The sequence below is a fragment of the Phaseolus vulgaris genome, chromosome 7 (assembly GCF_000499845.2).
Source record: "Phaseolus vulgaris cultivar G19833 chromosome 7, P. vulgaris v2.0, whole genome shotgun sequence".
Taxonomy (NCBI): Eukaryota; Viridiplantae; Streptophyta; class Magnoliopsida; order Fabales; family Fabaceae; genus Phaseolus; species Phaseolus vulgaris.
Window position 1 is genome coordinate 33,575,034 of NC_023753.2, and position 25,621 is coordinate 33,600,654.

The 25,621-nt window shown below is 30.2% G+C and overlaps 3 protein-coding genes across 4 annotated transcripts; 2 read left to right on the top strand and 1 right to left on the bottom strand.

The window, feature by feature from the left end:
- Window positions 1–56: 56 nt before the first annotated feature.
- On the bottom strand, window positions 57–1,791 carry LOC137830195 (pentatricopeptide repeat-containing protein At1g02370, mitochondrial-like). 2 transcript variants are annotated; one of them, XM_068637377.1, is made up of 2 exons: window positions 1,456–1,791; window positions 57–1,326 (listed from the first exon to the last, which is right to left on the bottom strand). In XM_068637377.1, exons 1-2 carry the CDS (start codon window positions 1,502–1,504, stop codon window positions 194–196), a joined length of 1,182 nt encoding a protein of 393 aa, XP_068493478.1. In that variant the 5' UTR covers window positions 1,505–1,791; the 3' UTR covers window positions 57–193. The 2 variants fall into 2 exon arrangements, with proteins under 2 accessions (XP_068493478.1, XP_068493477.1); XM_068637376.1 differs by having other exon boundaries at window positions 57–1,381; window positions 1,456–1,786.
- Window positions 1,792–4,936: 3,145 nt separating this feature from the next.
- Window positions 4,937–7,453, top strand: LOC137830196 (beta-carotene isomerase D27, chloroplastic). Its single transcript, XM_068637379.1, has 8 exons — window positions 4,937–5,161; window positions 5,251–5,346; window positions 5,408–5,512; window positions 6,179–6,278; window positions 6,413–6,504; window positions 6,745–6,825; window positions 6,949–7,017; window positions 7,087–7,453. Exons 1-8 carry the CDS (start codon window positions 5,048–5,050, stop codon window positions 7,216–7,218), a joined length of 789 nt encoding a protein of 262 aa, XP_068493480.1. The 5' UTR covers window positions 4,937–5,047; the 3' UTR covers window positions 7,219–7,453.
- Window positions 7,454–19,177: 11,724 nt separating this feature from the next.
- Window positions 19,178–24,732, top strand: LOC137830197 (receptor-like cytoplasmic kinase 176). The gene is made up of 8 exons (XM_068637380.1): window positions 19,178–19,559; window positions 19,654–19,980; window positions 20,319–20,693; window positions 22,021–22,230; window positions 22,941–23,312; window positions 23,436–23,679; window positions 23,764–23,911; window positions 24,005–24,732. Exons 1-8 carry the CDS (start codon window positions 19,526–19,528, stop codon window positions 24,380–24,382), a joined length of 2,088 nt encoding a protein of 695 aa, XP_068493481.1. The 5' UTR covers window positions 19,178–19,525; the 3' UTR covers window positions 24,383–24,732.
- Window positions 24,733–25,621: the final 889 nt, after the last annotated feature.

The window sequence follows — 25,621 nt, forward strand, 5'->3', positions numbered from 1 at the left end:
CTTTTATTTTGAAATAGAAAATATGGGAACGATAAAAATAAAATAAGAACTAAAAATATTTCGAAATGAATTAAATTCTAAACGATTATGGAGAAAGCGTTCCTAATCTTAGGAAAACTAAGATAACTGTCAAATCACTCTCTTCACAAACTACACCTACATCATGCTGAACACAATCGTTTTTTCATGATGTCTAGTTCTCCTGCGCAAGGTAGTTTTGAAGATCATCTTCCTTCAATCTTGGATCAGTTTCAAGAGACGATTTGGAAGCATTAATGCAAGTTTTAATCCAGGAATCATCAATATTGTTAGCCTTGAGAATCTTAGACAACTCATCAACACCATCCACATCCGTCTCTTCTTCATAGTACTTCAGGAAAGCCCCAACCACTTTTGGTGAAGGATGCCATTCATCATCACCCTTGACTTCTGAAAACGCCGCCTGCAAGTGCCTCACAGCAGCCTCCAACTGACGTTTCTCCAAGAAATACAACATGAACATTTCTTCAATCCTAAACAAAGGCCTTTTGCTCCTCCTGCTAGCCCCCTCAAACACCAATGCAGCTTCTTCCACCATGTTCTGACCCAAGTAAGCACTAACACAGACACCGACTAGCCTCGCATCATAGGTAACACAACTAGCTTCCCACTCCTTAAAGCATTTTGTTAAGCCCTCTATATCCTTAAGCCTTCGGAGGGTACTAAGCATGATAAGATAGCTAAAATTGGTCACAGGGGAGACAGACTTGAGGGAATTCCACACTCTATGTACCTCTCCAAGATTACCAGTCCCAGCATAGAGGCCAAGCAAGCAATGGTAAGCATCACGCTGCCGTGGCTTCACTTGTTTCTCCAGCATCTTAAGCATCTTTTCAGCCTTCTCAAAATCCTTAACCTTTACATAAATAGCAGCAAGGTTGCTGTAAGTCTGCCAACTAATTAGTTCTTCAGTTCTCATCTCCTCATAGACTCTCTCCACCCCATCAAGATCTCCGGAAGAGGCGCAGCTGTTCATCCAGATATGATACGTGAATGAAGACAAGGGAAGGCTTCTCCTCTTCATTACCCCCACCAGTTCAGGCACTTTCTGAGGTTCACCATTTCTCATAAACAGACTCATCAAATTGTTGTAAGACAGAGAAGTGACATAACCCAATTCATCCATTTTGTGAAAATGACTCAATGCCTTGTCTTTCATTAGTTCCTTGCAGTAACAGTTCAAGAGAGCACCATACGTATACTTGTTCTTGGCTGGATCAGGAAGACCACTGAAAAAATTCTCAGCCTCAACCACCCCTTTGGTCTTGGACACAAGATCTAATTGCACTGCATAATTATTCCAGGAAAAGTTAATTTTCCTCATTTCCATCCATTCTATTATCTGCAATCATCATAAATTACAAACTTCAACATACATTAAAATTACAAAAAGAATCATAAAATGATATTTGATACCTCGAGTGCATGCTGAAATTTGCGATATCTTCGGAGCTGCTCCACACATCTTTCGAGTTCTGTTTTTTTTACGGCTTTCCCTTGCATTATATAGCTGTTCAAAGTTTCCGACACGCTTCCTCCAGTCATGTCCAACGCCGATAATATTCGATAGAGGTTTGGATTTTTCGCTGGACTCTCAGCCGCCGTGCAAAGTCGCCGGAGTAGCCATCCTCCACCAGAAATCAGACGGGCGCTATTCATCTCCGTTGATCTGGGATCGTGCCACAGCCGACGCGGGTGATCTTTGTCTCTTGCTGATTGATTCCGTAAAAAGGTTTTGTTAGGGTTTATCACAACGCACTTGACGGCGTCGTTTTATTTTTCACTTGAAAAACAGGTAACCGGTAATATTTTTTGTGTATTTTTTACTGAACAGTAGTGAGTAGCTACTTGACTTGAAAGGTTTTGGGTGCCTTTGTTTTGTTTATACTATTGAGAATAATAGAAATAATCTTAATCCAAATGTGTTTTTCTTGGATTTAAATTAAGAACCAAGGGTTATGTTGTTGACATTAACACCAAAGATATTTTCATTTCACATAATGTTATTTTTCATGAACATATATTCATTAAAACCACTATATCTATAAAAACAAAATAATGTTAGATGTTGAAGTAAAGACTTTAATTTTTTTTTTTATGTGAACCGATGCATAATTCATGTTTTGAAATTATTCTCATGCTGAAAATAATTAAAGAGTAGAAACTGAAAATTTGAAAAGATATATAAGATCTCGAAAGAGTTCATCCTTCTTAGATGATTATCATCATCAACTTGCCTCTTGAACACAAAAGATTGAAATTCATAAGGTAAAAAAGTATGTTATTATATCAATTATGTATTATCTTATAAAAAAAATTTGTTAGACACTTGCAATATAATTTTTCTATATCATGTCACACTAAACTTCACCTTCATATGAGGAGGCAATTATTTCACCTAAATAGATCAAGGTCATGAAAATCAAAATTAAAGCTCTTAAAAGAAACAACACATGGTATGTTACTGAATTACCACTAGGAAAACTCTCATTAGTTGTAAATGAGTATACAAAATAAAGTATGAGGCAAGTGCAGAAATAGAACACTACAAAACACGCCTCATTGCTAAGGGTTATAGCCAGATTGAAGGAATAGACTACCTTGGCACATATTCACAATTGCGACACTCACCATAGTCGGTCTTTTTCCAACTCTTGCAGCAACCAAGAAATGACACCTTGAACAGTTGGATATCGACAACACCTTCTTACATGGAGATTTAACTAAAGAAGTATACATGGTCTTATCACAAGGAATTAATCCCACATAGTCTAATCAAGTATGTCGATTAATGAAGTTTCTATATCACTTGAAGCAAGCCAATAGACAATGGTTAGCTAAGCTTATTCGATTTCTAAAGATTATTGGTTCTGTTCAATCTAAATATGATAGTACTTTGTTTATCAAGAAAATGTGTTCTTCTTTTACTACATTACTTGTCTATATGGATGATACAATATTAGTCGGGGGACAACATATCAGATATCAACATTGTTAAGGCTTCATTAAATCATGCTTTCAAAATTAATGACCTTAGACAGCTGAAGTACTTTTTAGGTCTTGAAATATCATGATCACACAAAGGTATTCATATTTGTTAGAGAAATTATTGTCTTGATATCGTCACAGATATAGGGATGTTTGGCGCAAAGCGATACAAAAAATTTGTTTGAAAAAAATAACACTGCTCATGATATACAAGGACATCGAAGGATCATTGGACGCCTTCTTTACTTAACCAACACCAAACCCAATATATGTTTTGTCAACCAATTTCTCATCCAGTTTTTGTAGTCTCCATCCAAACTTCATCACCAAATTGTTCATTGTGTTTTACGCTACATTAAAGCTTCTTCATCTCAAGGTATTTTCTTCCCCTATGATATTGATATTCAACTTAAGTATTTCATCAATTCTGATTGGACTTTATGTCTTGATAATCGTTGATCCACCACCAAATTTCTGATCTTCCTCGAAGCTTCTCTTACATCATGAAAGACTAGGAAATAGAGCATTGTTTCACGCTTATCTTCAAAGGTCAAATACATGGCTCTTACTTCCACCATAGGTGAGATTCAGTGATTGAGTTATTTACTACAAGATCTGTATATCACTAATAAATCTCCTGTCAACCTTTACTATAATAATCAAGTCGCAAGACATATTGTAACAAATGCAATCTTACATGAACATACCAACACTTTGACATTGATGTCATGTGGGTCGTGAAAAATTACTGAGTGATTGGTTTCATCTTCTTCCTATACAATTCATTCATCAACATATTGATGTCTTTACTAAGTCTCTTGATCACAATACTTTCAACACATATGTTTTCAAACTAGAAATTTTAAATGCACCTTCTAACTTGAGGAGGGTGTTAAGTTGTATTTCTGTTATTTTTGGACTTTTGGTTGTTTAAATTTTTTCTTCTTCTACATGTTATATATATATATACACACACGTGACTTTGCAATGACACTTGAGTACAAACAATATTGAGTCTTCTTTTTAGTCTTGTGTTTTCATCTCTACATAAAGTTTTGTTATCTCTTCTTTCCTCCATCTCTTTTTCTACATGAAGATTTGTTGCTTTTAATTTATCTCTCAGCTGCCGAGCACATTTGTCATAGTAGTCATCCTCCATTAAAATTTAAACAGGTGTAATCCAACCTTGTCAATTAAATTGTACTAAAGTTGAAGCGTGTTTTGTATCTTTTCGATTGATTCATTTTCCTCTCTTTAAATTGACTAATTCACTATTTAGGCATAAACAAAAATAAACACAGAAAAAATAATATATTATATAAATAAATAAAATTTACAATAAAATGAAATGAAATCATTTATAAATAAAAAAATATGCATAATGTGATTATGATTTGGAACATGTTTGAAATCATAATCAATTATATTTGTTATTTACCTATATATTATTTTTTTATGTTATATATATATATATATATTATTCTTTTATTATATTTTTTTATTATAATAAAATAAAATATTTAATATTTTATTAATTCAAATTTTTTACATTATTAAAATAATAAATAAAATAGAAAACATTAAAATAATAAACAATTAAAATAAAATATTAAAATGAAGAATAAAATAAATTAATCTATACTTATATTTTCTAAAGTTTATTTTAATATATTTATATTTTAAAATATAATTTTATTTATTTATTAAGATTCGGTAATAACTTTTTATTTTAACGTAAAATTTGCATTAATTTTAATTTATAAAAAAAATTATATCAATTATTTTTTAAACATATAAACAATTTATTCTATTTTATTAATTGCATCTGTTAAAAAAATTTCACAACTTCATTGTCTCCTCTGTTTATGTTTTTTTTTTTAATTTCTTTTCACTGTCGCTCTATTCTACACAATTAGTCGTTTTGATTTTCACTTCAAATAACAGGAAACCGTAGCCATTTTTTTGTGTGTTTTTTTTTTACTTAAGAGTGAGTATCTGGTTTGGTGACGGTTAGAGAGAAATGAAGGCGTTAGGCATTGTCGTTGGTGCTGCCCCATTGCCCCTGGTGTGTTCGAGTGGTCGGAACCATCGTTTTCGCGTTTCCTTTTCTTCTTCTTCGCCGGGTTCCAAAACTGTGTGTATCTTCTACATTTGGTTTTCATATTCGTGCTATGAAATTTGGTTCGGGCTATGCACGATTCCCATATTCCTAAATTGAATCAGGTGGAACAAGTGGGAATTGCAGCTGCTAAACCTGAATACAAGCCTGGGGTGTTTGATGACATGTTTCTCAATTTGTTCCGCAACAAATTGGTACAGGTAAAGAAAACCTTGTAGAGTCCTCTTCTCATGTGATGCTTAATTTACTGTAGTATAACAGGAGGTCGGGTGGGACTCAAAGGAACCTGGATATGATGGACTAATTGAAGTTGCGCATCGTCTAATGATGAAGGGCACTTCCAATTCTACTACCGTGGAAGCAGCGGTATTTCAATTTCTCTCAGTTTCCGCTTTTCAGAAATGTTCTTATATGCTATATCATTTTTCCTAAACTGTTTGGCCCCTTAGAACTAGAATTGTATTAGTATTTGGCTCCTTTAAGATGAGAAAGTGTGTAACAATAGATTGCCAATTAATTTGATTAAGCATCTCGAATAGGAGAGTTGTTTATGGAGGTCTTACCAAGTTTTTGTGCAGTTTTACAATTCAAGCAACTGACAATTGACGTGACCATGCTTATATAAGAAATTAAGAATTGTTGTTTATAAGCAATATTCTTATCAGAGTTCTCAATACTTTTGAGATAATTGCAGGACGTGTATAAGAATTTTACTTAAATTTCACGTGGCATTGTAGGACTCACCGAAAAGTGAGTTAAGTTATTCCATTGTGGTGGCACTGTTGGAGATGTTATACCAGATATTGACTGATAAAATCGTTTCTAGTGAAGTACAAAAACAGTTAAACTTTTCGGCTCAAATGAAACCTAAAAAGCTTGTTAGGTAAAATTGAAAATTTGTTTTGCATGTGATTTTGTTTGAGCTAATTTTGTATTAAAAGTTTATTAGAAATTGAGGTCATGTTGTCTATATGGTTTGTTATAAATTTATTGTCCGAAAGTAAGTTCGGTACCTGTGGTGACTTGTGTCAGGTACGAGTATTGAGGTCTCTGTTCCCTCCATATCTTTTGGAGCTCTATAAAATGCTCATAGCTCCCATAGGAGGAGGCAGAATTGCCGCTATGATGGTTGGTGAGTCTGATAAGATATATTTCATTTTTCAATTCTTCTAGATGAATCCCGAATCTTTGTTCCTTCCTGATGTTTCCCTGAACGTTGCAGGCTAAGAAATTGATTAGATATCCTAAAACGTTTCTGTTTTGAAGCAAGGGTTACTGTACTGACTTGCCAATGGCTCATGGGCCCTTCCAAAGTGAATTCTGTAGATCTACCAGATGGAACATCATGCAGTAGTGGGGTGAGCACTTGTACTTTTCAATGTGTTTGATTCGTTTTTGAGTGTTGGTGAAATAATACCAAAAAATGCTGTAATATTCAAAGCAGTGTATATGTTACTTTGATGACGGCAAATTAAGATGCAGTAGTTTACAATTGTGATTACATTTTAAAATTGGTTCATTTCAATAAAAAAAAATGTTTCTCTTTGTAGTTATAATGCATTGTCAATATATCATCATCACTCATGTAAATCTTGTAGGTGTATGTGGAAAGATGCAGGTATCTGGAGGAAAGCAAGTGTGTTGGTATTTGTACTAACACCTGTAAGTTTCCGACACAGGTTAGTGATTCTTCAACACGCATGCTTGTTTTTTATTTTATTTTATAAAGAGGTGTAAGCGTGTTATGCATGCTTGGAAGTTTTGCTTTCTCTTGATGAATGTATTGACTCTTTTCTATCTAGACCTTCTTCAAGGATCATATGGGGGTTCCATTACTTATGGAGCCTAACTTTCGCGATTACAGCTGTCAGGTAATATAAGTAATCTTTATTGAAGACCAACTTTGTACTTGTCATTACTCTCTTCTTTTAAAATTGCAGTTCAAATTCGGAGTTCTTCCCCCACAAGATGATGCCATCCTGAAGGAGCCATGCTTGGAAGCATGTCCAAACGCTTCCCGACGACGAATGGTGGCAAAAAATGTAGATGTAACTACGTGCCCAAAGACATGAATACATTTTTCTTAGGCTTGGGGTTTTCACATTTATGTTCACTGTCCAAGGCCTCTTGTAGATTCTTGCTCCTACATTTAATTGAAGAAGGAAATACATAGTGAGAACTCTCATCTTACAACTCATCCTTTTCCAATTGAGTGCTAATATTTTGTACTTGAATACATTGATATTTAATCTCCTTGGTTTATACATTTTAAGATAATGATATAATACGAAAACGTATTTTTCTTGATGGTTTAGGCCAAAATTTAAGTTAATTGTAGGGAAATCTAAGATGAGAAAATAATAGAGATCTTCATTAATGGGCCACAAGCCAACACCAGAGAGGCAAATTCTTCCTACACTTTACCAATTATGACCTGCACATTATCCACTTTCAAAACTTTCAAAATTACCCTTCATTTTGGATTTGAAATCCAAAAAATATCTTATGGAAAAACAAATCTGGAATAGATTATTGTGTTAGAATTTGAAAATCAAAATTTCGAGAAAATCCGAAATACAAAAAATATGTTCTGGAAAAAGAAAAAAAATATGAAAAAAAAATCTGGAAATGCATTCTACAAAATAATTTCTGGAATTCAGAAAATTGTTTTGGAAATTGAAATATGTTCTAAAAAAAGGTTCCGAAAATATTTTTTATCTGCACCCCTCTTTTATTTAAAAACATTTTTTTTTTCATTTCGCACTCCTCTTTTATTTAAAGGCATTTTTTTCATTTCACATATAAATCGGATATAGATTTAAATTTGATAAGGTGGAAGGACTAATTGCCCACTAAAAACTTGATAACATCTACAATCTAAAACTTGTATTATATTTATGAATCTTTAATACTTGTGTATTGTTCAAATTGACCATTTTTTTTTTACAATACAAAACATCAACCTATATTTAAACTCCAATTATCTCTGGTTCAAGTTTACACATTATAAGCTTCTTTGAGCGAAAATTCTTGTTTGTCAATAAGTACTCAATAATAAATTTTACATATACTATTCTTCATCCCAACCTAAATCCCTAGTAACCTAAATCCCTGTTAAGAAGATTTTGTATACAAGAGTGACCTATTCTCAACTCCATTGTTTTTGTCTCAGCTGATCATTAGGTCTATCACTGACTTTGGTACCATTTTGTTAGAAAATTATGTTGGAGTTTTAAGTGAGTTATTTTCATATTGTCTATATGTATAAACTAACCAAGATATAAATGACAAAGATTTACAAACCTTTTATGTTCAAGATTTGGGTTAATAGTCGTGTTATATTCTCTTATGCGATTAGTTGATGATCCATCGGTAATGATCTTACTCATTAGATTTTTAAACATTAATTAGAACTTTTTATAAAATAAAAGAGTAACAACCTATGCATTAAGAATTTTTTCACATTAATCATCATCTTTTGTATTCTTTATTTCAAAAGGATTAAAAAGGATATTTTAGAAAAGATATTTTTATACTTGTGTAAGTCAACTGTTGTTGTGGCAAATATTTGTTTGTAATAACTTGATTATAGTACAACTTTTCAAAGAGTTGACTGAAAGAAATTTAACATAGTTAAACTACAGTGAACCAATGTAAACCAAGCATTTATATTTCTTGTTCTATTACATGTGTAAATTATGTTTACCGCTAATCTCTTGTACACAAGTTTTCATTGAACCACTAGATGATAGTTGGTTAGATAGTTTACTAGTTTTTAATTCCCAATCAAGCTTTACAAAATGTTAAGCTTTTTTTTTAAGTTAAATATTTTTTGAAGTGAAATTAGAAAAATGAAAAAGATATTAAAAACAATTATAAATGGATTGTATACACATAAATGTTGTTGAATCATATTCTCCCTCTACCTCAATATCTTCCTCTTACACCTACATATTAATTATGAAAAGTTAGTTTTAATCTTTTTAAAAAAAATAAATAACCTTAAATAAAACATAACCTCATATTTTTAGATAATCTCAGTTTCACTCCCGTACCTCCATACTTCCCTTCTAGGTGTAACACTTTCATTATTCTTCAACTACAACATTTCAGATAATAGTTTCATCATTTGACATGTTTTAATGTACTACATCAAAAAAATCCTATCAAGAAAATAACTATTGTTGCACTTGCAATAGTTTCATGAAGTGGATTATGAATCATCGAAAGCAAAAGTTTCTTCTATAATGCGAAGATATATTTTTTTTTTTAGTTTTGTACTTCATTTTTCCACCTTGGTGAGTTATTTTTTTCTGTGTTTCTGCCTTCCAGATTGTACAATAAGTGAACAAAAACACAGTCACTACTAATAAAAACACTACAAAAACTACCTCAACCACAAACGTTCACCATCAACCATCACCACTTGAAAATGAAGAAGAAGACACAACACTCTTCACCATACTTAGAAGAGTACTTTTGAAATTTAAAAAAAAAAGTATGGAGGTACAAAGAGAAAGTATAGAGATGCAAGAAGAATTTGTCAATGTTGAAAAGTAAATGATAGAAAATTATAAAATAACTTAAAAATAAAATAAAAAATAGAGAAAAGGGGACTTAAATTCAAATAAAATAGATAAAAACTAATCAAATGTAATGTAAATTAGAAATGTATAAAAAATAAAACAAATATAAAAAAAAGTTAGAGATGATCAAAATAAGTAAAGAAATGTATGAAAGATAATTAAAGATATTGGAATTTATACTATTTAGAAATTTATATAAAGTTCTTGTTTGATACTCTATAAACGTGTGATATCGTGTGTGTGAATTTCTATTATTTAATACAATAGTGTGTTTTTTTTTCTACATTGTTTTAGTAAGATTCTACATTATCTTAAAGAATATTGACTACTTAAAAAATATGTAAATAATAACATTTTTTATTGTATATAATATTATTTATAATCCTTATTTTGTACACACGTCGATATTTTCAATACTATTATAGATTGTGTGTCTACAAAGGATAAAGTGGTGTCTAATTGGAATCATGGTAGCATCTAAATAGAAAGACATTTTAAACTTATAAATAACATGATTTTAAATTAAGGTAATAGTGAAAAATAATACAATATCTTTAACTGTCATAATTATAAATTTTAATATTTTATATTCATTAACCAATTAACATTTATAATCTCGTCAATTAAAAAAAAGTGTAGTTTACAAATTTAAAAGAAATTATAAAATATAATATAAAATTATAAATGATGAAAATTTATCACTAAAGATAATTAATAGTATTAATTAATTATTTAGTTTAAGTACAAGATGTATCTTAAAGTACTTTTTTCAAAATATCTACATATAAAATAACAACAATATTTCAAAAGTGATAATATAATTACAGAAAACAACATTTTCTAAAAAAAAAGTGTAGTTTACAAATTTAAAAGACATTATAAAATATAATATAAAATTATAAATGATGAAAATTTATTACTAAGGATAATTAACAGTATTAATTAATTATTTGGTTTAAGTACAAAATGTATCTTAAAGTACTTTTGTCAAAATATCTACATATAAAATAACAACAATATTTCGAAAGTGATAATATAATTACAGAAAACAACATGTTAATATATTTAATTTTCTATTTTAAATTATTGGACTTTGTTTGTTTGACCCAACTTTCCTTTTTCTGTTTCCACTAGGTCTTAATCTTTTTCTTATATATACACCATGTATTTTACATTTTACTCTCTAATATACAAGTGAATAAAAGTTTCTTTTATATTTATTTTTCTCTCTACAATTAGGGTTTATCAAAACCTCTCTTTTACGTACGCTACATTAAAGCATCACATCAGACAAGGAATATTCATCTTCATTTACTGTAATATGGTATCAGAGCTCTTCGAATGAAGAGTTCTGCTACGCTTCTCTCTGATTTTTATTTCCCTCTTTGCTGTTCTTGATTTTTTTTTCTGTTCTCTTTCAAAATCTTGATTGGTTTTAAAAATCTTTTAGGCAATGTTTAATGAAAACCCTAGTCTTCATAGTCTTAATAGTAGTCACACTATTACATGCAATTTTTGTGGTAAATATGGTCATACTGAGGCTGTTTGTTTTCACAAAGTAGGTTTTCCTTCTGGTAATGTTAAAACCTCAAAGTTTTCTTTTACTAGAAAAGTCTGCATTTTTTGTAATCGTCTTGGCCACACTGTTGACACCTGTTATAAAAAGCATGGGTTCCCTCCTGGCTACAAGTTCACCAATTGGACATCCCAAGCCAATAATATGATTACTACTGACACTTTTTCTGAGCTTTTTCCTAAAGAACAGGATGTAAAGGGGATTCAACTTACATCACAACAGTGTCAATTCCTTACCAACATTTTGCGTCAGCAAAACCTTGAGGATCCTGCCTCTCACACTCAAATTAATCAAGTCGGCAACATCTCTACGGATGAGATCCCCAATACTGAGCATTCTTCAACAGGTAAGTTTATCTCTTCACTATCTTCTATAAAAGAATCTTGGATTATTGATTCTGGTGCCACTGATCATGTTTGTCACAATTTGAATATATATATATATATATATATATATATAATCTTTCTTTCTCCATTTGATTTTTTTAGTTATGATAATGAAACATCACTGTCAACATTTGGTGCGTAGAATAAATTAAAAATAATTTTTATTTAATCATTATTACAATAAAATTAAGAAAATCATGCAAGCTAAACAATTTCAATCAAAATTAGGAGGTTTTGAGAGGTGCTTAAGTGGTCGACAAATTTTGAGATGTGATTATTTACAAATGTGAGTAGAGAAATTTTGAGATGTGATTATTTAAAATGACTTTGGAGTCTTAATAACTTTTATTTGTTAACTGAGTTTTGGGTCAAAAATTAAGAGAAAGAATAAGAGAATTAAAAAGGAATCTAATAAAATATTAGCCAACACAAAAAACAATAAAAATATAACATTTTTATTAAATAAAAATTAAAATGTCATAATTTATATGAAAAACAGATGATAGTTTGAAAATTATTATATTATATAAAAGGAACATAACTTTCATATTAATATTATCAGTATTACCAAGTTTGTAAAGAATGTGGTTAAAGGAAATGATAAATGAACTAGATATTCTTCTAGACTTTATAATTATTAATGTGTTATCCATATGTTGATCATTAAATTTATCATAATTAAACAAATTTATGTAAAGTTTCATTTATCGAAGTAGTTGAGTTTGGAGAAATTAAGATTAGGAAAGTGGCATTTAAAGATAGTATTATGACATATTTACTAAATCTTTACCAAGGTTTATGTTCTTGTTTGGACTTAATTAATTTTTAGGTTTTAGGATGAAAAAAAACATTAATGAAGAAAATTTCTTTCGTGATTTGAAATTAAATGAGAAATTACGAAAAATAATTATAAATATAATCATATATAAAAAAGAGTTTGGATACATCTTGAATCCACTTTATCTAATGCATTAGAGTTATATTTGTTGTTTCGTTTACCCATTATCTACTCATATTCACACTATAAACTGAACTTTTATTTATTGTAACCATTTTTTCTATTTCTATACTATTATGCTTGTGATCTCTCTTTATATATAATTTTTTTATTTCATACTTTTTGTATGTGTAGTTTCTATCGTTTTTTTCTCTCACTACTATTATAGTTGAGGTCTCTTATATATAGGTTTTTTTGTTTGATATTATGTGTAATTTCTAGTACGGACTTCTATTATCCAATAGAGTAGTAATTCTGTATATTTCTTGTTTCTTTATTGTTTGAACTCAGACAAATTTTGATTTAATTAATTAAGCCCCAGTTTTAAACAAGGAAATATAAGTGAAGGGTCCAAATAATAATATATTCACAAATGTACGGATTTTTTCTTTGTTAAAACATATGGCTATATTCACAAATACTTCACTAGCCCAACTCAAACGCTATTAATGATATTGAATGGAAATTGATTCATGACATCTCAATTCATGTATTTTATTTAATTCATTAGTAACATTCAAGTATAGGTTTCTATCCCCACCAAAAATCATTTACTTGTCCGTTAAACTAATAAATAATATTAATAATTATTGGAAATCTCACACACACTAAAGATAACATATGATCACAAATCTTATTTTATGAACCCATTTTATAAAGTTGAGTTAACTTAAAAGTGAACTTTCTAACAATGTGTAGAGTTATGAAAGAATGATTGTTTGTGAGAATAAATAAATAATGATTAACTACAATTTAGTTCATATAAAGAATTTTTAAGTTTAAAAACTTGCATTGGATGAGAAAGATTAAGGTCTACGAGAGGAGTCATGTAAATTTCTTCATCAAGATTGTCATGAAGAAATGCATAGTTATTTGATAAAAACGTATTCCTAAGCACTTGCTAAACATAATGATAGTAATTTTAACTATTGGAAAGAAAGTCTCAAAATATTTAATACCTTTAGTTTGATTATAACCCTTGGCAACCAAATGAGTCTTATACGTATAAATGGTGTTTAAAAACTCATTTACATCCAATATGACACTTTATGAGAGGCAAATCCACCAAAGAATCAAGTTTCATTATCGCAACTTTCAATCTCAATTGTCTTTATTTTAAAGTTCGCTTTCTAATAATGGTGTTTGGATATAATTTTGTATAGACTTAAAAAAGATTATACATAAATTAAAAAGTAAAAATTTTAAAAAAATATTATGAAAAAGTTGATACAAAATATTTTGTGTAAACTAATTTTAACTTTTAAGATTATTTTTTTTGTAAAAAAAGTTGTATATAATTTTCCTTTTAATAAACCTTGTAGGAAAAAGCTTGTGTTCATTGGTGTTCGATTCTCATCATAGAAAATTACCTAAAAAAATTTTATATCAATAAATCATGAACATTATATATAAAGAAACTAAAATATTAATATTACATTAAAAAAAACTTAAAATAAAAAATTTGTGAATATTCATTCTTATACATCTTGATACTTAATGTAAAAAGAAAGTCATACTAAGAATCCTAAAATAATTAGATTTATTATTCTATAGACTATTTTATGACTAATTTTTTTTAATATTTATTCAAAATTTGATTTGTGGGTATCCAAATAATTTAGGAGTTGAAATAAAATTATTTTTGTTTTTAAAATATAATTATATTTTTGTTATTTATAATCATATATAAAGAATATTCCTTCCCAAATTGTTTCTTACCGACTTTATAATGTCTATAACAACAATATCATCACAAATCATTTAGACATAAAAAAACACGTAATTATATATATATATATATTCATTTTCTAAATTATTTTAAATATACATATAATAATACATTATTAACATTAAGAGAATTCTATATCTACTCATAGTCATTACAATATATATTATATACTATTAATGTGTCATAAATACATTACATATTAATTTTTTTATGTAATTTTTTAATACTAAAAATTTATGAATTTATCTATATATACTTGGAGAGAAGTTTAAATATATTTAAATAAAACAACACATCAAATTCGGTCAATCTAAGATGTAAAAAAATGGTGTAATAGGTTAGTCTCTTAAGTACGTTTCAATATTAAGAAAAAATAGTTTTTGAGTTTTAAATGACGAATAGTTGAATTGAGAAAAAAAAATATTAATTTAAGATGAATGTTTTAAATTTTAGATCTCCGTTTCATAGCACTTTTAAATGTTTGTGTTGTCTTTTACTGATAATGGAATCTTGTGTGATATGTGGCCCCATCGAAACTTACATCTTGGTGAATCAATTTCTATATGTTCATCTCCCAATTAAGAAACACAAAAATCCTAACACTTTTGTTCTAAATTTCTCCAAAATCAAAAATGGTCATCAAGTGGTATGATTAACAGACCTTTGTCCCATCATTGTCGAATCTCTTGGCCTAATCTACCTCACAATCACAATCTCTGTCATCAAACTTTGGGAGGCCTCAGTTTCAAACCCAAAGAACCCACTTTTGAAATTGAAAAAGAAACACCAACTGTTCTGTTCTTGTGCTGAAAAGGAGAAAAACATCATCCGAAAACATCATCGACAAACCTATAAACGTGACGAGAAAAACAAACACTATTGTTGACAACTTCGTCGGAAAAGGCTTTCATTCCCAACGCGACTCAAATGGTTTGAATGACTCGCGGTAGGATTAACCAAAATCTTACACAAACCATAAGTCAAAACTACATCAGTTATTATATATTATTTTATGATAGAGACGACTATGGCAAATAACTTTTAAAACATATTTTTTTTAAAACTTAATTTTAAACAAAAATAAATAATAACAATTAAAAGAATAAAAAGTCATATTATAAAATATAGTACAAATGTCTGATATGATATTTATTATATGTATACAAATTTCTATGATCTTAGTAATGAAAAACTATGAAACAAGTCATTTAAAAAAATGAAATTATTTATTTATTAGATACGGAATTCACACATGACCACCCAAATAGTATAACATATGGGGAAGGTGAATATATATACTAGTATTTTTTATCTGTAAAATGCACAAGAACTTTTAGGGTGGAATTAAGTGATTATTAATATAAAATGCACGAGGTCATTTTATCTGTAAAATTCGTTTTTGGATAAATATCATGTCATCATTTTATCAATGTTTTTGTCAATAATAAGAGTGATGAAATAATATTTTTCTATAAATCATTAACTTGCAATCTTGTTTCAGTATATAGAACATTTGTTTGAGTAATATTTTTTAAAAATATCACACGTACAAAAACTTTTAACTTAAGTTAATGATTCAAAATTTCTAAATATTTATTTTGATTTATGAATTATTATGTAAATCATTCATCTTGAATAATTTATCTTTATCTGATTAATAAGGTGATAGAGGCGGCGAGTGAGTAAAGAATAAGAGAGACATAATAAATGGAAAATAAGAGAATAATAACTGACTAAGGTATTAGAAAGACAAAATAGTGAGTTCTAGTTTTTTTTTCATATAAAATTTTCGTGCTAAACATCACTACCTCAAACAACAATAATCTACCATTATATAAAAAAATATTATTATTAAAAAAAAGAAATAAAATATAAAAATATGAAAGATTAAACCAAAATTTATATGTTAAAAAAACGATACAAAGGTAGACTATACCTAAGTTAGTAATTCAATGAACACATTATGTTGTTTGTTGGACAATCATGTGTGTAGATTTTTTTTTTTACTTGGTAATTTTTTTTTATTGTTTTTTTATGTGACACATTTTTATTTGTTCTCAATTATATTATTTATAGATATATAAAAGTCTTTAATGAAATTCTTTTATCATTTATATTATCAAATTGAAAATATAAATTCACATATTGATAATGAATTGTATCTAACTTTTTTTCTTTTTTATTGAGTATTTAATATATATATATATATAATAACAATTTTTTATGGAGAACATATTCAAGTTAACCTATAAATTTATTTGTGTTTTAATATTTATTTAATAAAATAAATATATTTTTTATGTTTATGTAATTACTTATTTTAAAATAATTTTATTTATTTTAATAACCTATTCACTTTTTAAATAAGTGATTATTTTAAAATGTTTATTTCAAGTTTAAACTAACTACTACAGTATTTTAGTATCTCCTTTATGTTGAATGATTTTTAAAATAAAATATTTACTAAAGTTAAAAATGTACTTGTTGGATTTTATTTATTTATTTTATTAAATTCTCAAGAAATATTGACAAAATACTCGCTGAAGTTAATTTTTATATTAAAATAGACATATGTTACTTTGTCGTGTTATCTCGTTAAAAAAGAATATTCATATAGATTAAGAAAGTGTACTTTTCAATATCCAAATAATATATTTTTTGTTACAAAAACTAACGGTAACTTTAGTCATATGCCTGAACACTTTATTCTCCTTGAATACACATTGACCTACGCAATTAACCTTCTAAAAACAAAATTATCACAAATGTCACCAACTAATTAGGCACGCTTAACTATCAGTTTAATAACTTCAAATCTTCAAATCAAGCAATCAACCCGCGACTTAAAAAAAATCTTAAATTGAGAATAAATATCGTATTTATAAATGTTCTACAGATATTAAACTAGAACAAAATAAATAAAACATCAAATAAATATTTTATCATTTTAAAAAGGAGGGATTTAAATTAAAAAAAATAAAAAATAAATGAATAATATAAATTTGAATTATAGTGGATTAGATAAAAAATAATCAAATAATCAATTTTGAGATTTAAATTTTTAATCAATTTTAATCCACTTGATAAAACTTCACCCGTTATAAATCATTAACATTTAATAAAAAAATAGACAAAAATCATGCTACCTTATCTTTTATATATAAAAAACAAATATAAAATTATAAAGACTATTAAAACTAATAAAAAATTAGTTAGTTTTAACTAATGATAGCATAAACTAAATTTTATTTTAGAGATATTTGTGACATTACATATTTTAAGTAGTAGTTGTATTAATAGCATCACTTAAGATGAATGTTTTTTTCAATCAATAAAAATTACTTATCTTATTAACGACCCAACAAATCATATCTACCCGAATGTTTCATTAATATGCTTAACAAAATTTAATGATACGAAATATATAACAATTAAAACATTTAAAAGTGTATCTTAGATTCTTATATGTAGAAGAAAAAAAACACCTCCTTGTTATTTTATATGTAGGATATGAGGAAATCTGTTTTATAAATTACTTATTTTTTATTTTGAAAATCAATTTTTTAAAATATATTTTGTAAAACAAGTTTTAAAAATGTATTTTTTGTTTATTTTTAAATTATTGAATTATTTTTTGTCCATTCAATATTAATAATCATTAAAGTAATGGATGAATTTGTTCCAGTTTTTTTTTTTTATAAATAGATTGAATTAATTAAATTTTAGATGAACGAGATAAATAATAAATAGATTATTCCCACATCCCTAATATAAATATTTTTTCTTTTACTACAATATTTCCCACAAATATTATTTTAACTCATTTATGTGCTAATTATTACCTGTACTTGAAAATATACTTAAATAAAATTTAAACTATTTTTTTTTTATAAAGTTTTCGTGTTAGGCATCACTATGCAACTTGACATCTCAGCTAAACTGACACCTCAAATAACAACAATCATCTGCCATCACATGAAAAAAAATATTATTAAAAAAAAGAAAAAAAAAAGAAAATACAAAAATATGGGGGGACTAGACCAAAACCCATATGTTAACACAAACGATACATAGGTAGATTATACCTATTCATAAAGAATTCTAAGAACAGACTAGCTGAGAGTCTATTATACCAATGAAATGATTCTCTATGAATAAATCCTAAATTAGCCAACTTATCAGCACAGCATTCCTTTCACGAAAAATATGAGTTACCCTAAACTTGATTGTCCCACAAGAATTAAGACAAGTATTCCATTGATTCTGAAGCATCTACGGAACATTAGTCCTAGCAGTAAACGCAGCACAAACCAAGGCATAATCACATTCAAGCCAGACCAGGATACCCTAGCAGCCCCATCAGTATTAATTTTGACCCCTAGGATAACTATTTAAAAAGTTTAGCCGGGAAATAGTTTTAAATTTTTATTTAGGGATATTTAATGTTATATTAAATATATAGATAATTAAATAAAAATAAATAGTTTAAACGTTTAGCAAGCTAAACGTTTAGTTTAATTTAACAATGATTTTAGTTCATAAAAAAGTGTTCTAAAGGGCGTTCTTTCAAATTTCATAGATTTTAATTAATTAATTAAAAAAATAAGAAGCAATTGTCAACTAATACTTTTTTATTGGTAAATTACCAATATTATAATAATATTTCTGCGAAAAAAAAAAGATTCCCTGGAGTGACACAGGGTGTAAAGATAGTAATGAGTCTTCTTATCACTGCAAAATGTTTTAAGAGAGCTCCTGTCCTTATAACTTCTTACCGTTAGTTTACCGTTAATGTCACTCTTTTGTCGTTAACGGTGGCCACCACCTTCGGGAGGGACCCACCACACATTAATTAACCCTTCCTCACGAAAAAAATCACACAAACAAACAGTAGTTCACCACACACCCACCTTTTCCCCAAACGCAAACCTTCTTCCTCAGGCCACCGGGCAAGTAACCATTAAGCAACCGGTAACAGTGACACCTTCGATTCAACTCAGTCATGTGCACCTTCTTCACTCGGACTCCCACTTCACTCCTCCAGCTCACTATCGACCGTTGATTTTATCTCAACGCTGTAGATCTGGACCGTTCCGGCATCGCCGATGTCGCTGCTCGCCGGTTCCACCTCCTTAACCGGTAATGATAGGTTTTCGTGGGTGGACCAATCTTGAGTATTTTTTTTTTCTTTTTTGTTAGATTGGGTTTGTTTGACATTTGGCAAATAATGCAGGTGGGTTGAAATGGTTGCTTGTGTTGTCTTGCACGGTGTGGTTTGTGGTTGAGTATGGTGAATGTGGTAGAACACTCCAACAGGAAACACCTTCCTTATCTCCAGCTGCTGCACCGCCTGTTGTTGATGGTGATCTGCCACTACTGGCAAATGCTCTTGGATTGAAGCATTTGCCTGCACCAATTCCATCACGTGCCAATTTCACTGCAGGAAGAGAACAATTGGAACCTCCGGGTTCTGGGTTTAAGAATATTGCCCCTATGCATCCTATTGCTGATGCAATTCCTTCTGCTCTCGCTCAACCACCGTTGTCCCCTTATGTTTCAGGTAATTCGAGCAAAAATATTTTCTAATGGAGTTAAGTTAACCCTCATTTTAGTTCCTGAACTTGCAAAGTGCTGTCATGGAATCTCTTTTAGGAGATATAATTATAGCAAGTTATAAAGTTTAGGAACTAATGATAGTGAGTTGTACATTTGAGAGACTAAAATGATAGGATTTTTTGTTTCAAGGATTTAAAATTCACAATTTTCTGATTCTTGTGATTGCTCTCACAAATTTAGGGGCTAAATAGGAGTTTACTTGAAATTGGTATTCTAGTGCTATTGAAATGTGTTTTTTTAAATTTCTAATTGCTGGATTAATTTTATTATAAACCATGCCAGATTGTTGCAGACAAGACATGGTGTGGAAACGAGGCAGTGAGGTTTGCCACTGTGCTTATCCCATAAAGCTAGACTTGCTTCTTTTGAATGTCTCTCTAAACCCCGACTGGAATGTTGTTTTTCTCAATGACTTGGCCACCCAACTTGTGCTCAATACTACCCAAATTGAAATTATTAAATTTTACCTGCTGAGCTTGTCGACATTGAACATATCGATGGATATCACTCCAAATAAAGGGATCAGTTTCTCGGCCAATGAAGCCGCTAAAATAAATTCGTCGCTTTCATTGCATAAAGTTCAACTAGACAGCAGATATGTGGGCAACTACAGTGTCCTCAATATAACGTGGTTTAAAGCTCCACCTCCTTCTCAAGGTATCTAAAATCATGAAATACGTCCTTACGAATCGTGATGCTTGGGTGTTGTTGATAATTGGAACTAACACTTACAGTGAAATATTGTTGTATAAAAAGCCCACATATAATGTTTATTTGGAACCTTTTAAAATATGTAAATCTTACTGTCTTGACTACTTCCATTTAATTGTTTTAATTTCATGTCCTTTTTTTTTCAATGTTGATGCTAAGTGGTGACAAAGGAAGAGATAGATATTTTGATGCTATAAGGAATACGATATTGATAGCGGGTGATAAGATAGGTCTAACAAACTGTGTTAGGATAGACTCTCATATTATTTTAGAAATTGAATTTTAAGTCTGATTCAACCTTACAAAATCAATATACAAAGTACAATTCCCACCCATTTATATATACTATAATTTGGTCATATTTCTAGTAGATATGTGATCTCCAACATATAAATCATGTAACTTTGATACTTATGAAAGTGTTATATTGTGAAATGTTAATTGAGATAATTGCTTTTATATTGCCAATAAGTCATAACATCAAACTGTTTAGCTATTTGTGCTTGTGGTTTGTATTAAGATCCCATACCAATTATAGATATGTATGAATTAGGGTTTGTAAGATTTGGACTATCTTCACCTCATATATTAGTTTTTGGGGTTGAGTTAGACCTAGCCGAAATTTAACATGGTATTAAAACTTATCATAGATTTCATATCGAGCCACCCTCAACCGTCCAAAATGCTACTTGTCTCTTTGGCTTTCCTAGTATAAAAGAGTCTTACAATATCCATGCTTTAGATGTCTAATCCTATGAGGAGGGTAAGCTTAGATCCCTATTGACTATAGATACAACCAATTGTCTATTTGGCTTTCCTATTATAAAAGTGCCTTCTTATATCGATGCTTTAGATGCCCAATCCTAGGTAGTGCGTGCTAAGAGATCCCTCTTGACTATAGATGCAACCAAAATAGAGTTGAACCGAACCCAAATTCAAGAGTTTGCATCTGTGATTCCACAACTACAAACACTTCAATGCATGTGTTAGTCTTCCTTGTTGGCTTGTTGCCACATTTTTGTATAACTTTAATAAGTTATATAGAATTTTATAGTAAATTATCCAATGTTCCTTCTTTGATCTCTCAAAGCTTTAGAGGATGTACTCGAGTAATCTATCGTGGTACCAGATTATTTTTATGGTTTCTGAATTCTTTGGAAGAGGAACTTCAAACAACAGCCTCTTCGTGGGGCTTAAAGGATGCGTTAATAATGAAATCAATGCATTCAATGTATAATATAATAACATATATTTGGATTGGATTCTAATGCAGCTCCTACAATTGCTACATCACCTACAAAAGCTCCTCACAGACAAGCACCTCCAACTTCATTATCGAGTACTTCTGACAGGGGAAGGCACTCAAACTTGCTTCTTATTCTTGGAATTGTGACTGGCGTACTCTTCATTTCCATTTTATGTGTACTTATACTTTGCTTATGCACGATGCGGCGAAAGAGAAAAACACCTCCCACGGAAACTGGTAACTATTTCTATTCCGAACTCCCTGTTATTTTTCTTTTTTTCATTCCTGTAACAGCATATTAAAGGTCAAAGCTGCTATGGATTATGCTTAGTGACCTTTTTAATATTTGGATATTGTGAAGGCAATAAGTATATCAACTAGAGGAGGGCAACCTGGGTTCCCTTAAACAAATTTTTTCTCATGACACAGAAATAAGGAGAAAAGAAGTTCCCTGAGCTAAATTAATTGCAATTAGTTCGAGTATTTTCAGAGTGGTTTATTAAGTGTACGACAAAATATCCGTTGGAATTCAATATGGATGTGTATATTGTAAATTGTGATCATTGATTGTGAGAATTAGTATAGTGTACAATTTTTTCAACTGAAGCAAGAATATTTATACTGTTGGCGCGATGAAGGCTGCCAATTTTTAACATAGTTATAAATCTGTTTGGAAGAAAACAGCGAAGACCACATTTTACCTTATTGAGATACCTAAATTCTTCTTCAGGATTTCAACCCAACATGAGTTTTTCAGCTATTAAAAGGTAGAAATGTCTGTGATTCAACTTATATACTTAATATTTATGGAGAAATCAGATGTCTATTGATGAACACAGATTGAAAGCAAAAATACAGAAACTTGTGGTGCTCGTATCTTTTTATTATTTTCGTGTTAGTATTTTGTCTTCTAGGTCTGCTACTAAGGTTTGCTCTCTTTTCTACAGAAAAGACAAGGACTGAAAGCACAGTTCCAGCTGTTGGGTCTCTTCCCCATCCAACCAGTACACGCTTTATTGCTTATGAAGAACTTAAAGAAGCTACAAATAATTTTGAACTAGCAAGCGTACTTGGAGAAGGAGGTTTTGGTAGAGTATATAAAGGTGTCTTGAATGATGGAACTGCTGTTGCAATTAAGAGGCTTACTAGTGGAGGGCAACAGGGTGACAAAGAATTTTTGGTTGAGGTTGAGATGCTTAGTCGGTTGCATCATCGTAACCTTGTAAAACTAGTGGGATACTATAGTAATCGTGACTCGTCACAAAATCTACTTTGCTATGAGCTTGTTTCGAATGGAAGTTTGGAGGCCTGGCTTCATGGTAACATAACTTCTCAAATCAGCTTTTAGTCTTGAATTTATACGTTTTCTTCTTTCAAGGTTACAATGATGCTGTTTCTGAAACTATTATATTATGCTTAATTGTAACTGGCCTTTGTCCTAGGTCCCCCGGGAATAAATTGCCCTTTGGATTGGGACACTAGAATGAAGATTGCCCTTGATGCTGCAAGAGGACTTGCATACCTGCACGAAGATTCACAGCCTTGTGTTATACACAGAGATTTCAAGGCTTCCAACATATTGCTTGAGAACAACTTTCATGCTAAAGTTGCAGATTTTGGTCTAGCTAAACAGGCACCTGAAGGCAGGGCTAATTATCTATCTACTCGAGTTATGGGCACATTTGGGTTAGTCTCATTCTATTATTTTCTGTATTATACTAATTATTTCCATTTAATTTAGTTTTAAGATGAAATCAAACTTTTATGTAGGTATGTAGCTCCTGAGTATGCTATGACTGGACATCTACTTGTTAAAAGCGACGTTTATAGTTATGGGGTTGTCTTGCTGGAACTGCTGACCGGAAGGAAACCAGTGGATATGTCACAGCCAACTGGACAAGAGAACCTTGTTACTTGGGTTAGATTCATACGTAGCATTCCCTCGCAAGTTCAAAATTTTTATTTGGAGCTTTATATTGATTATACAATAATTACGTGGTATCCCTTTCAGGCAAGACCTATTCTTAGAGATAAGGATCGGTTGGAAGAACTTGCTGATCCAAGGCTTGGGGGAAGGTACCCAAAAGAAGATTTTGTACGTGTTTGCACTATCGCAGCAGCCTGTGTTGCTCCTGAAGCAAGCCAGCGACCTACAATGGGTGAAGTGGTACAGTCACTTAAAATGGTGCAGCGCATCACTGAAAGTCATGATCCTGTGTTAGCCTCATCCAATGCACCGCCCAACATGAGACAGTCCTCTACAACTTATGAGTCTGATGGGACTTCTTCAATGTTTTCTTCGGGTCCTTACTCTGGTCTAAGTGCCTTTGACCATGACAACATTTCGAGGACGGCTGTTTTCTCTGAAGATCTTCATGAAGGACGATGAAAGTGCTTGGAAGAGCAAGCTAACCCCGAATATGTACCCAAAGGTTTTTCACACCATGATTTTGATAAGTTTTCTTTCCCATAGCTGAAGGTGGAAAACATAACTGGTGGTGTTTTCTTTCAAGTGATTGGGGATTTCTTGGTGTTGTTGCTGACTAGAGAGGATTCTTCTGAGGTCGCTTATGCCATCCTCCTCGGTAAATCACCATTCTTTCCTCCTCTACAAGACAGTGTTTTCACGTGTGGATGAATTTTGTATATATGTGTAATCTAGTTTGTTTTTACAGATTGGCATCAAAAGCCTTTTTAATTATAAATATATATACCCCCGCATAGCTTCACTATCATCAATCAAATTCAACGACGCATAGTCTTGTAGTAGCCAATGGGGTAACTAGGGGTTCACTAAGTGAGTCCGCAACCCTTTTTTTTCTTAGCTTAAAAGGAGTGCATAGTGTTGATCCCTTGAAAGTTTGGGTGGATTCCCATGTATAGTTTTGTGGACTTTGAGTGGCACCATGGTGGTCAGTTTTAAATTCATACTTCAAAATTATTAAATCTCAATTTCAAAATATAATATAATTTTAAAAAGCATTATTTTTAATCTCATTACTTCTCGTAACATTAATAACATGCATATAGAGTGAGCAAGTTGAAAAGAAGCTTATAATCAATTAGTAACATGCATGTACACTTAATTGAGGTTTAGTATAATAGAAACTCAATCAATTATGCCTTTTATTTTAAGCTTCCTGTGGGTGGACCTTCAACATGGATGACAACTTTCATTATGAGTGGACAAAATAGAGAGTAAGTTAAAATGGAAAACATAATTGTAGTTTAGCTCAATCTACCTGAACCCATAATTATGTTTTTCTTTTTAACTTTCTTCTGAATAGACCTTTAAATATGATTATGTTTATAATAATTGAACAATTAGAAATACACACTAGTATTGAAAACAGGAGCAAAATGTTTCTTCTTGCACCTCCATATGTTTTTCTATCATACCATATAAACACTTTCATAGAGTAACTTTCAGATTATGTAATCAAGACAAGCATTTGAAAAAAGACTTTCGGATTACATAATCTGGAAACTAAAAAAGACTTTCGGATTATGTAATCTGAAAACTAATCATGCATCTGAAAAAGGTTTCCAGATTATGTAATTTGGAAACTAATTACGAATTTAAAAAAATATTTCCAAATTATGTAATTCGAAATATTACAGATGAACA